General features: G+C 47.5%; 1 protein-coding gene across 1 annotated transcript in view; it reads right to left on the bottom strand.

The window, feature by feature from the left end:
- Positions 1–2,481: 2,481 nt before the first annotated feature.
- Positions 2,482–12,520, bottom strand: part of Upf1 (Upf1 RNA helicase) — a 53,740-nt gene continuing 43,701 nt past the window's right edge. Inside the window, exons 10-12 of the mRNA XM_084599568.1 lie at positions 8,585–9,307; positions 2,776–3,034; positions 2,482–2,702 (exon numbers count right to left, since the gene is read on the bottom strand). Of these exons, the coding sequence (XP_084455694.1) occupies positions 2,816–3,034; positions 8,585–9,307 (942 nt within the window). The 3' untranslated portion in view covers positions 2,482–2,702; positions 2,776–2,815. The remainder of the gene's footprint in view (positions 2,703–2,775; positions 3,035–8,584; positions 9,308–12,520) is intronic.

Genomic DNA, 12,520 nt, shown 5'->3' with positions numbered 1-12,520 from the left:
TCCCCAGGTGGTCGAAATTACTCCGTAGCCCTCCCCTACGGCTCCTCTTTCTCTTTCCACTTTCACTCCCATCTTGCTCCCTTCCCTTACGGCGTGGTTGAGGTGTCCACAGAAAACAAGCGAGACAGTTACAGCGCCTTTCCCTTCCTATAAATCAATCAATCATTACATGTGTCCGCGGAGAATTGTGACATATACTGTGCCTTTTCTATCTTGTAAATCAATTTCAAACGCCACTGATGCCTGCTCTACTAACGCCTTCTAGACATCTGGGTCTGCTCCTGTTTGCTGTGGTGTGGTACGGCCTTCGAGGAAGAGGCAAATGAAATGCGCCGTACGGACGCCTGGATCGGATGCCCGGTGGGGTCAATCACCTGGTGACATCATGACCTGTCATGGCGTACGGTACATCGCGCGCCCATTATCGAACACAACCGACATTTTATTGCAGGCATCAAAGTTCACTGACGTTCTATAATTCGTTTGCAGGAAAAAAAGAAGGCGCAGTATCTGTTACTCGCGGAATCCTGCAATCATCCTCACGGTAGACCAGGGGAATTATGAAGAGCGTTTCACGATCCGGGGCGCGGCGCAGTTGGTAAAGCGCTTGGGCTAGGGATCCATGGAATGGAGGTTCGATTCCAGGTGGAGACATGGTTTATTAATTTAATTTTAGCTCTCGCTCCCCAAAGCGTGACACCTCTGCTGACAATTAACCTTCTGTCGACAACGATGAGGCATTAAAGGCTTTCGTCTCGCTGAATCATCCGTTGCCAGAAAAATGCCGCGCGTTTCCTGCAGGCGTGCATTCCGGCCGGGACAATACCCTTTTCAGGGGGTGTCTATAAGTACCTCTCTGCCGAGCTTCGCAGTTGAAATCCTATAGCTGCACGCATTTAGATGACGCGATGAGGAAGCGACGCCCATGGCACCATGCTGGTGCCGCGGTGACCGCATTGTGCTCGGTAACTGAAGACACCCCGAGCATATGCGCTGCTCGTAAGTCACAGGAGACGATTCTACTTAGCTCTGAAGCGTCATCAAACCCCTGGCTTCTGTGCCCTTTGAGATTCCTCTCTCTCTCCATGCCTCCGCGGTGTTGGCTCTCCTGTCTGCTGAGAACACGCTGAGAGCGTTTCATTCTGCCACGTCGAACACGGCCCGCGTTACACGTTCTTACAATACGAAGACCGTATATGCGTGCGTTATAAGTGGCTTGTGAAAATGCTGTAACATTCCCCCATACTACATGAACATGATATACTACAATCGCTATCACTACTTTTCGCCCCGAGGCCAAAAAAGGGAGGAGCTTTCGCTTTCTACCTGCGTTGGCGTGGCTATTTCGTATGGTGCGCATTCGCGTCGTCTGCTACACTGCCGTCCAATGTGTTTCTCGCCCGCTCCCGCATGATGACGCCACATCCTCCCGCAAAAGGCGGATTGAAAGGTCTACTGAGCGTCTTAGGAATCGATTTCACGCCTCACTAAGAGCCTGGAGGCCGTACAGAACCGCACAGCTCGCTTCATCGTAAATGATTTCAACAGGACAAGTACAACACAAATGAAACTACTGTTAAACCTTTTCCTTTTATCAGGTCGTCGAAAACTCTCTCATTTCTCTCTTCCACAAAACTTATTAAAACAATATTTTACACACGGTTATTACCCCAGCACCGTTTATTTCTTCGCGGCGAGACCATAATCTGAAAGTTAGCGGACCATAGTTTAATACTGCCATGGGTTCTCTTTTTCCCAGAACTAGGGACTGGAACGAGTTATCGCCTTTATTAACAACTATAACTAATCCTGCCAAGTTTAGAAACACACTTGAAACTTACCATTGTGCACTCTATTCCAGTTTTCCGTCCTTGTCATCAGATGTAGCTTGATATTTTGCATTCTGTTTTCATTCGCATTGTTTATTCTTGCAAGTTATTTCCAATATTTTGTATTGTATTGACCCCTCTCCTAATGTACCCCGTACCTTGAGGGCAAAATAAATGAAATGAAATGGAGAGCTTTTTGGCTTGAATACTCACAAATTAGAGCGTAGCAGGGGGCGACAGAAAGTTAGGTGGGTGGATGAGGTTAAGAAGTTTGCGGGGGTCAGCTGCAACTGCAGCGTCATAATTGCAATCATTACTAACTAATCAGTGCAGCTAGCAGTAGTGATTTGCATGCTTGGCTGGGGATTGAAAGGATAGTGGTTCGATTCTCAGTGAACAGTTTTTTTTTTTTCTTGCAAGTCAGTATGGTCTTTGCTTTAGCCACACTTCCAATCAAAAGTCAAAGGTGGTGTGACACCATACGGGTAGTGCATGGTCTTTGCTTAAGCCACTTTGTCCTCTGGCTCACTTTGGCCTGAGGTGAGTTAGTGAAGCTTTTGCTTCAAAAGGTTTCTGATATCATCTTACCCCCTATACCCCCTACCTGTCTACTACAACAGACGAGACAAAGGGAGAAGAAATAAAGCAAGGGTTGTCCGCCCGCGCCGCGCACACACAGTGCCCTGTTTATTTGCAGCCTGCGCAGTCGTGGTGCTGCCTCCGGCGGTGATGGTGAGGAGGAAGAAGGGGCGTGGCCCGGCCTCCTTCAGGTCCCGGCCTTTGGTTGGTGCGCCGGCATGCGGCGCCCGGGGCTAGCCCTTGCCCCATGGTCCCCCGGCCAGGGGGCCCCATGGCCATATTGCCTTAGTCCGCCTGCACGCACAAATGCCATTCAGAAGGTGCAGCAGACAGCATTGAAACACGAGAAAAGAGGCCTCTTCCTTACCTGCCCGATGCTGCTGCTGCCGCTGCCTGGCTCTTCTTCCTCAGTAGGGCTGCTGTGCTGCGAAGTGGGCTGTGGAGGAGGAAGGCGGCTGTCCAAAGCAGTGCCGGTCCCCTTGGTAGGACGAGTCCTGGGAAAGCATGCCCTCGGCCTGCGAGCGCAGCTCCTCCCCCAGGAAGCAGCTCTCCTGTGACAGCTGCGACAGAGCGCCCACTCCAGGCTGCGACAGCGGCCCACTGCTGCCCGGCTGGGACAGCACCCCCTGCAACCACACAGCACATCTTTGCAACAAAACTAAACGCAGGAGCTTGGAAGCTCCTCGCAAACATGTTGTACCCACCAAAAACATGAACTAGGCATAAAGTGATAGTTGCTCTAATCAACGATAGGGAATAATGTAAGCCTATTACAGGCGCTACTTGAAGGCAAACTTACATTTCTCTCAAATAGTCGAAGGCTGACTTTTGGCAAGCTCATGCTACCGAGTAACCTACGTAGATAATACATATGGTTACTGCTAACTGGTTCATGCACCAAGAAAACAATCCCGAGCCTACATTTGAAACTAATGAAACATGAAGGCTAATTTTCATTGGCCTCCATGTTTCTGCTCCATAGGCGAGTACTGTTAAGATACAGCTGTTATATACTTTCCTCTTCAGGGAGACTGGTTAACTGTTATTCATGATCTGATAGTACATGCCGAATGCACTCCCTCATAATTTAATTCTTCAGGTTGTTTCTTTTTTGTGATACGAATCCATGGCCACTACCCCTGCTAAGTAGACATACAGTCGAGCCCGCTTATAACGAACTTGAGCGTTGTCTGCCTCTTAAGCGGGATTCACACGGGGGATTTCGACGAGGATGGGTGGGGAAAGGAGGTGTACGACGTCATGGAATGGGCAAACTCGACCCTGCTCCTGAACTCGCACATTCACACGGGCGATGAAGAGTCATCGAAGAGAGACGTCGATTGTTTCAAGCCGCACGCAGCAGGAGAAGAACGGAGAAGTACACAAGACAGCCGTTTCTGACCTAGCCACGTTTCTTTACCAGTCAGGGAAACAAGTTCAGTGAAAAAAGCAAGCAAAATAACGTAAACAAACTCGTCCGAAATGGAAGGGGCCCGCGTAAGAAGGGTTGAATACAAAAGGCCCGGGTGTGGTAGATCTTATCTACTCGCACCTCGCGGCGCGCTTCTTTTTCCCTCTCGGGGGGACTCTGGGAGCGTTCGTACCAGCCGGCTGAGATGTCAGCCAGCCTGGAGACGGCAGACGGTGGCGGAAAACCGGAAGCTGCGAAGCCCAGCAGCCTCTCGAAGGCGTCACGTCAGCACAGTCGCCCTCACTTACAGAGGAATTTGAGCGCTCGTGTGAATGCCGCTTTAAGCGCGATTCCTATGATAGCGGTTTCAAGCTAAGCTGAGATGTGTTCGTCCCCCTAGGCCTTAAAATATACAAAATTTTTAAGTTCCTCAGTATGGTTCACTGCTGTGCTCGAGCATACGGGTGCTGGCTCCAATGGCTCGCTGTCGTCGTCGCTTGATGCCCGCACTTCTTGGATGGCCGTCTCACCGCAAAAAGACTCCGCAACTTCAGCAGCGTCGTCCGCATCAACAAAATCTTGCCAATCGATATCGTGACCGGCCAGGTCAGCGCCAACAACGCGTCGCCAAGCCGTCATCAAGCTGGCTCTGTTCATTGTCTTCAATGCCCGCTTCAGTTGCGTCGGCGAAGCCGGCCTTGCGAAAACAATTCTGGATGGAATTGGGTGTCATTTCCATCCACGCTGCTTGGACCATTTCCACCACCGAGTACAGCGAGATCTGGAGAGGCACATTGGCAGCAGGACGATCAACTGCAATCAGCATCCGCTGCACAACACGGCGCCAGTAGGCCGCTTTAAACGATCATATTATGCCCATGTCCTTTCCTTCAATTTGCGTGTTCACGTGGCTCACATGTGCTGGGCTTGGCTAGCTTTTTTTTTCCGTTTCAGCGCTTTCTTTGCCATGTTGCCGCTCCTCTATCTTAGACACCGCGAAAGATAACCCGGGAAGTTGCTTGCCGCGTTTGGGCCGCTCCTCGTTCCTCCGACGAGATGCCGCGAGAGATAAACCGGGAAGTCACTTGCTGCGTCTGCGCCGCCTCTCATGCCTCAGGCGAAATGCCGCGGGGGAATCGGGATTGCCAATTGTCACGGCTTGCAGAGCACAGGATCGACGAATCTCAGCATGTAGAAAGTGGTCCGCGCCCCAAAGCGTTCGCTGTAGCCGATCGGCTAGTCTCACAGATGTTCGTTGTAGCCAAGACAGTGCGCCAAGCCCTAGTGTATATTTTGACGGTCGCACAGGACTTGTTTGTGATAAGTGAGCGTTCGTCTTAACTGGGGCCGTTATACGTGAGCTCGACTGTATTTCCTTAATGCCTCCAGTACCTCACTTACGAACTCCTGTTTGTTGTTGACCATTAGCCTTCTAGGATATTAATTTTTATGCCTGTCATCCTGCTTTGCCTGCCCATATCATTAACGTAATGTCATGGAAAAGTCATCAGCAAACCTGATATTATTAACTCCTTTATATTTCCTCCAAGCAAGTGGTAGATAGTACAGTCGAGATCATGCATTTTTTCCCAACACACTTTCGTATTGGAATTTTACTGCTTTCTTTTTGAAGGATTATGGTTTCCGTGCAGCCACTGCGGATATCTTCCAGTACTTTCAGATATGGCTCATTAAACGCTGATTTTGCAATGCCTGCATAGCTGCTGAGGCTTCGATTGAGTCAAATGCTTTCTCATAATCTATGAGGCTAGGTATAGACCCTTTACAGCGCGAGCGCATGGGCGCTGCCATATTTGATCATGTGACCCTTCCGCCATCGCTGGCCTTCAGGCCTTCTGGTTTGACGGCTTTCGGCGCGCTAGTACTCGGCTGCACGGTGCGGCGTACCCGCTATCGCTGGGGACAACCAGCTTGTAGACAGCTGAAAAACTTCCTGCGAATGCTCATAGTGTGTGTGTAGGTGCTAAGAAAGGTTTAATTTAACCATGTATTTCATTTATTGCATCCTCCTAACTATCTGTATTGGCTAGACGTTTCAACAAACCGTCAGCCGTCGACTCATTTTTTAAAATTTTTTTTTACCAATACCCTCTCTAGCGCTCTCAGTGGAAACTAAAACTGAATAGATTACAAACTGATTGTCCCCTCAAACTTATTTTTTTTTTTAATTTTCTTGCGCAAAGGGCGAACGCATGCTCAGACTATGCTGGCTGAGACGCATTATGAATGTTCATTTAACATTGTGCACAATACTTACTGCTCAATATGGACGCGCGTGTAATCCCCGACAATTGATAAGATATATTTTTATCTCCTGTAAACGTCCTGACTTCAAAAGACTATTACGCTGCTTGAAGGCCGCATCAGGCGCTCAGCGGCGTTCACCTGCGCTCGGGCGAAGGTGACTGGAAACTGCACCGGAGTTCAGAACGCACAGTACGCAGCCCAAGCAAGCGGGGATATAAAAAAATCTTATCATGGTAAATTTCATCATTGGCCCGTGCATTAGTTTCATAAAAGCAGCAGTTATTACATGTATTTCAGCAGTACTTGTCTAATTAAAGTTTGGTTTTGTTTGTGCGGTGTTACGTCCCAAAGCGACTCAGGCTATGAGTGGAGGACTGCGGAAATTCCCATCCCCTTGGGGTTCTTTAATGTGCATTGATATCGCACAAAACACGGGCGCCTGTGTTTTTGGCTCCAGCGAAAAGCAGCCGCCGAGGCCGAGATTCGATCCCGCATATCCTAAGGAATAGTACCTAATTAAAGTAAACAGATTCACTTACATGCCCACACTAACTTTCCTTCTCTGCACAATCAATTCGTATAACTGCATAGACATTAATAGCAACGTCAAGGTACCTCTTAACGCCCTGCGAAAAAAACTCGGCAGCAGTGCAAAGACTCAGTATCCAATTCCTGAGAAAACGTCAGGGTCGTTCTCGCATTGCCATGGCTACTGCCGGCGCTAAAACGAGCTGGGGCATGAGGTATAGCCATTCTCTTCAATTCACAGGCGTTTTCTTGTCCCAGAAAGAAACATGAACTCGTTATACATCTCCCAGAAAAACGGTTGCCTAGGCCATGGTGTGCACCTTATGTAGAAAGCGTCTTCTGTTCTTCCGCCATTAAACAACAGGGTCATTAGCTCTACTTCCTCGCAGAATACTTTGATAATACACATGACACCTGCATCAAAGCAGTGCTGTTTAAAAGTCAGCTGGTATTCTTACACAAGATACACAGCAGCAGTTAGCACTGCGCGCCGATGCGTTACGAAGGCCAGCAATGACGCCCGTCCTAGTGGCGCCACCTGTTAGGGAAGAGTTGAACTACTCGCTGTAAACGGTCTATAGAGGCTGGTTATATTTTGTGCATTATTCTATCACCTGGTTGATGGCAGGAATACGATCTACTGTAGAGCAGCCTTTACAAAAGCCTGCCTGGTCCTGTTTAAGGCCCTCATAGCATGAACGTACAACTCAACATTCCAGGACCTGCTTCGCTTTTCACGGTCGCCTAATCAAGCCTGTAGAAAATACAATGGTCCGTTGTGCAATGGAAACCTGCGTACCGCTAAATTTAATGGAAAAACACCAAGGCAGCTGGTTTGGGGCTCTTTTGGTACAATATCGCCAACCACTTTTGTAAATATTTTTCCAAAGTAAATAAATTGAATTGAATATAGTGTTTTAGAGCAGGATGAAGCAAGAAAGGCAGTTTGGGGTAGAATGGAGCAAATGGAGAAGCTAGCTCTTCCATTCCTGATTGCCATAATTTGTGCCTCCAATACTTCGTGCGCACTCATTAGCATGCAGTGATAAGCTACCCCATTATGTGAGAGACGACACCACAAAAATATCTTAAAAGCCCTGCCTTAGACCAGGCTGTACAGTTGTGCATGCATGGCGTTGTTAGGAAAATAGGGCCCTGGAAGGATATATTTCCGTAAGGTTGCTCTATTCTCTGGAAGACCTCGAACCAACTTTGTAAGCAAAGCATTAATCAAATTGCAGCCCTGTGCAATACTTATGTATTTCTTATTGATATTGCAGTAGGATATACTAGTATTTCTGCCTTCAAGAAAAAAAAGAGGATGCTTTTCCTCCTGTATAATTTTCAGCTAATAGTGCATTACTTCCGTTGAATCGCTACTGTTCATGTTTTTATGATTTTCTTCCATAGTGCATCTCATTTTTCTATTCTTATATGCTTATTGTGGAAAGTGTTGTTTGTTTATTACCAAACGGTATTACTGTTTATGTTACTGTCAGTGTTATTATTGTGTTACTGTCAGTGTATCTTTTTGTAAGCACGTTTGCTGTGAATTTGTTTTTGTCTGTTGGCCTCCCGTTGCCACGATGTGTAATTTAGGGTGTAGGCCTCGTCAGGAGGTTGCTTTACCTTCCTCCTTTAGCCTCACCTCAGGGGCATATTTGTAAAATATGGCCAAATAAATGCTACTACTACTTGAGGGCTGCCTACACCTTGAAGCTTAAGCGAACCGTAATCATGTTTGATGAAGATGTATGCCAAGTTTTTTTGCCAAATAAACTGTTATTTCTTGTACACGTCTCGTAAAGGTATTGCCACGAAAAGAAAGGGGGAGGTTGAGTGGACTCACTTCAGATTTTTCGAATCTAAGCACCCTCCTGACTTTAGGCACCATGATTGTGAAAAAAATGGGGTGCTTAAAATCTAGGAAGTACTATGTACGTGCATACCAATAGTATTATTTCCTCACCTGACTGGCCTGGCTGTTGAACTGTGAGCCTGGTGGCACCGCCCGCCGCGCAGCTGGTGGTGGCTGCTGCTGACGGGCTGTACGGCGAGGCGGGGGGCCCTTTGTGGGGCCAGCAGCCCCCCGGCGTGCCTGGAGTGCTTGCTGGTGCTGATTGTAGAAGCGAGGTGGAACATGTGCCATGTTCATGAACAGCCCGACAGGAACAGGCAGGCCTGGATTGGCAGTTGCTCGCTCTGCTGGCCCGATGTAGGCCAGTGGGTCGTGGTGGCGCCCAAACGCAGCCTCAGGGAAGTTCTCCTTGAGGGGCGCCCAGGCCCCGCCGCGACTAGTGTTCCGCCAGTCCGGCCCACCATTAAGTTGCGATGAGCGGTCGTACACACTGCCGGGCACCATGGCTTCCCGTGCGTCAAACACGGTGGTGCTCATGAAGTGACCGCCCGGGTTCACGGTGTTGACCAGCTTGCGTGGCTTGCTGAACTGAATGAGACTCTCCTTGAGGTTGTTCAGGGGGCCCTCAACCAGCACCCGGTTCTCCTTGTAGAAGCTCAGCAGGTGGTTCCAGAGGGGCTGTTTCGAGAGCACCTTTGGGTTGCCCACAATGATGAGTCCGTAGCGGGCACGTGTCAATGCCACATTCAGTCGACGGGGGTCATTGAGGAATCCGATGCCTTGATGCTCATTGGAACGCACACAAGACATCACAATGAGGTCCTTCTCCCGGCCCTGCACACGCAAAAAGGCAAGTTCAGCTGAACAAGCGCCAGCCTCACAAGTTACGCTCACTATCCAAATGTTCAAAAAGGCAGAAAAAAAAAGGGAGGAGCATATATATGCCTCACTAGCTGTACAGACTGGTAACCACAGAAAATGACTACTCCAAAATCGTGAGAACCATGTTTGTTGGTTTGCTAGCTTTTTAATTGAGAAGGGCAATCTAGGGCTGAAATGCTCCTTTCCCCACAATTTTGTGTCTACATTTCATGAATGACAACACTGTTTTTAACGTCCACTTTAAAATTAGCTCACCTGCTTAATATGTATATACAATATATATATATATATAAAGACCACTCACGACCTCTGAAGCATACACGGCTGTGGCTGCGTAGTTAATAGATGGTTACCTAATTTTCAAAGAAAAACAAAAGGAAAATCATGGCTTCTACAGAATATAGAGGTTTTACAGCCAGTAAGACATGTATTCAGCAGCAGTTGGCATCCAGCATTCCACTCATGTATTTGAAATTTTTATGCTCTTAGTACAACACTTGCTTAAACGCAACCCCTTCAATATTTTTTTAAGGTCACTGACAAGGTGAACGTATGGGTAAGTTACTGAGTGCAAACAAGGTGCCGCCTTTCATGTTGCATGTACCCATAACTAGCTACAGTCGCCCACCAAAAATTCCGACTCCCGATTTTTCAGACGTGCTTAACTATTCGGATTCTTTTGTGTTACCACACCATGGCCAACAAAACTGATTTACTATATGAGCACCTGAAATTTCAGCATCCAAATGACGCTCGATTTCTCACTTTCTTCTACTGTACCGGAGAACCCAGGTTCGATCCCGACAGCCGGTGGCTGTGTTTTGATGGAGGTGAAACAAAGAGGCGTCAGTATGTTGCGTGATGTCAGTGCATGATAAAGATCTCCAGATGGTCGAAATTATTCCGCAGCCTTTCACTATGCCACCTCTTTCCGCTTTCACTCCAACCTCTCTCCTTTCCCTTACAGAGCGGTTCAGGAGTCCACAGAGCAAGCATGACAGATGCTGCAACTTTCCTTTCCTGTGAACCAATTACTATTATCCCCCTCCCCAACGTAAGAGGATGCTTCACCGTAGAGACTGCGAGGACTATCAATTTTTTAAATTTCAACATTAGGAGTGGACATACATAGTAAAGAAATCAAAACAGAAACTAAAGTGTTACAAAGAGTTATGGAAGAAAAACACACAAAAAAAAGAGAGAACATGCTTACAATCCAAACCTTAGGTCAGATAAACAATCAAAGCTGTGGTTATGGCAAGTTTACACTGCTGCATCAGGGGACCAAATGCCAACTATACCATGAAATACAGTAAACTCTCGTTAACTCGAAGTTGTAAAATACAGGAAACATTTCGAGATAAGCGAAGTTTCGAGTTAAGCAAAATGCAGAAAATTTCTGCCGACAATCCCTGGCGATCTGTCGCGAGCCGCCACCGCCAATGCTAGTCTTTGTCACTGGTGCACACCGCACGGAGCGACGGGACTCTGCGACAGAGAGGCGCATTTTCAGCGTTGCTTTGTTACTGCCCCGTCGTCGTCCGGTCAAGGGGAGTACAGTTACGCTATATCCCATTTCTAACACTACACAGCTTGAAATGCAATAACACTGATGAAATTTCTTGTAACGCATCTCATGTCAAAAAAAAAAAAAAAAAAAAAAGGTCGCAGCGCAGCGGTGTTCTCTACACTGTGATGCATATTTGCATTACAAGCAGCGACTTTCTCCTGCTCCTGTCAAAAATAAACAATATCTAGCCACACTAGCTTTTTTTATTTTCCTTTACTACCCTACCAAGCACTCCTATATGCACAGATCAAACGAAGTGAGCGTCTGCAGGCTTTTCGCTCAAACTGGACTAGGAAAATGAACTTCGCTTGCAAAAGAAAATGAGTAGCCCAAAGACTTCTATGATTAGCTGCCTGACGAGCTGCTTCCGGGTGATACGCGAAATTTTCTAAAAATCCAGAACCTGAGCGAGACAGCGACGAGCAAAAATGTTTTGGCGGCCCTCGGCTCGTCGAGCCCGTCGATGCTCCACTGCACAAGGGGAGCATTTGTAATAACCACAAAATAATTCTCGGGAAAAATTATTTTGGAAGGAAGAACTGGGTAATGATGCCTGCTTCGCGTTGGCATTCGGCCCGACAAAAGCGTCCTCGAGCTGCTGAATGCATCCGCATAAGCCGTTGGTCACTGCCAAACTTTGTTGCGGACACCACATACACAACAAAAATCAAAGTCAACGTTTCGTGCACATGGAGTGACAAAACAGAACCACACAATCACTAAATCGCTCTTGCCAGTATGCACGTGCAAAGGGCAGCTGACCGAACCGCGCTGAACCGACTGCCCAATAAGACCCATCAGCCCCCGCGCGCCCGAGCGGCGCTCACGTTTCATTTCATTTCATTTTTATTTCCTTAAAGACCCCCTTTTAGGGGGTATTACATAAAGGGTGGGGTGAACATAAGTGCATAAACCATTTTCATGATGACAAAGGCGATGTGACTTTGCCTAGGAAGGTGGATGGGCAGGTGATGGCTACAATTTCGTGAACAAAGGTCGTTCCATTGACTTGCTGTTAGGAGGAAGAATGACTTTGAAAAAGTAGTTGTACGAGCACGTTGGCGTGAAACTTTAAACAGATGACCGATGCGATGAGACGTGCATGATGGAAGCACACAGATGTACAGCTCTTGCTTCAGATCGGAAAAGTAAAATTTGTGATGTAAGCACAGGCTAGAAATGTGACGACGGACGGGGAGGCTTGGTAATTGTGATTGCTGTTTGAGAGATGAGACGCTGATAGTATGAATAGCAGCGATGAATAAAACAGGCAGCTCTGTTTTGTACGGCTTCTAAAGATTCAATGAGGTATGCTTGCGGGGGATTCCAAATTGCGGATGCGTACTCAAGTTTCGATCGGATTAATGATTTGTAGGCAAGTAACTTTACATCTTGAGGAGCGTGGTGAAGGTGACGTTTAAGAAAGCCTAGTTTATTAGCCTAGTGACTGCTCCCAAGGCGAAAAACGGCTGCGTCCGCGGGAATTTTGTATTCTATCTTCAAACGTGACCACGTTTGGCACTTAGTATAGGAACAAAGCGCTCGCTCGGAGCCCCTATCACCTTTCGGTAATGATCTTTGCCTTCGGTAATAAT

The sequence above is a fragment of the Amblyomma maculatum genome, chromosome 3 (assembly GCF_055883805.1).
Source record: "Amblyomma maculatum isolate TAMU_Amacu chromosome 3, ASM5588380v1, whole genome shotgun sequence".
In the NCBI taxonomy this organism is placed as follows: Eukaryota; Metazoa; Arthropoda; class Arachnida; order Ixodida; family Ixodidae; genus Amblyomma; species Amblyomma maculatum.
This window is presented reverse-complemented; position numbering and strand designations above follow the sequence as displayed.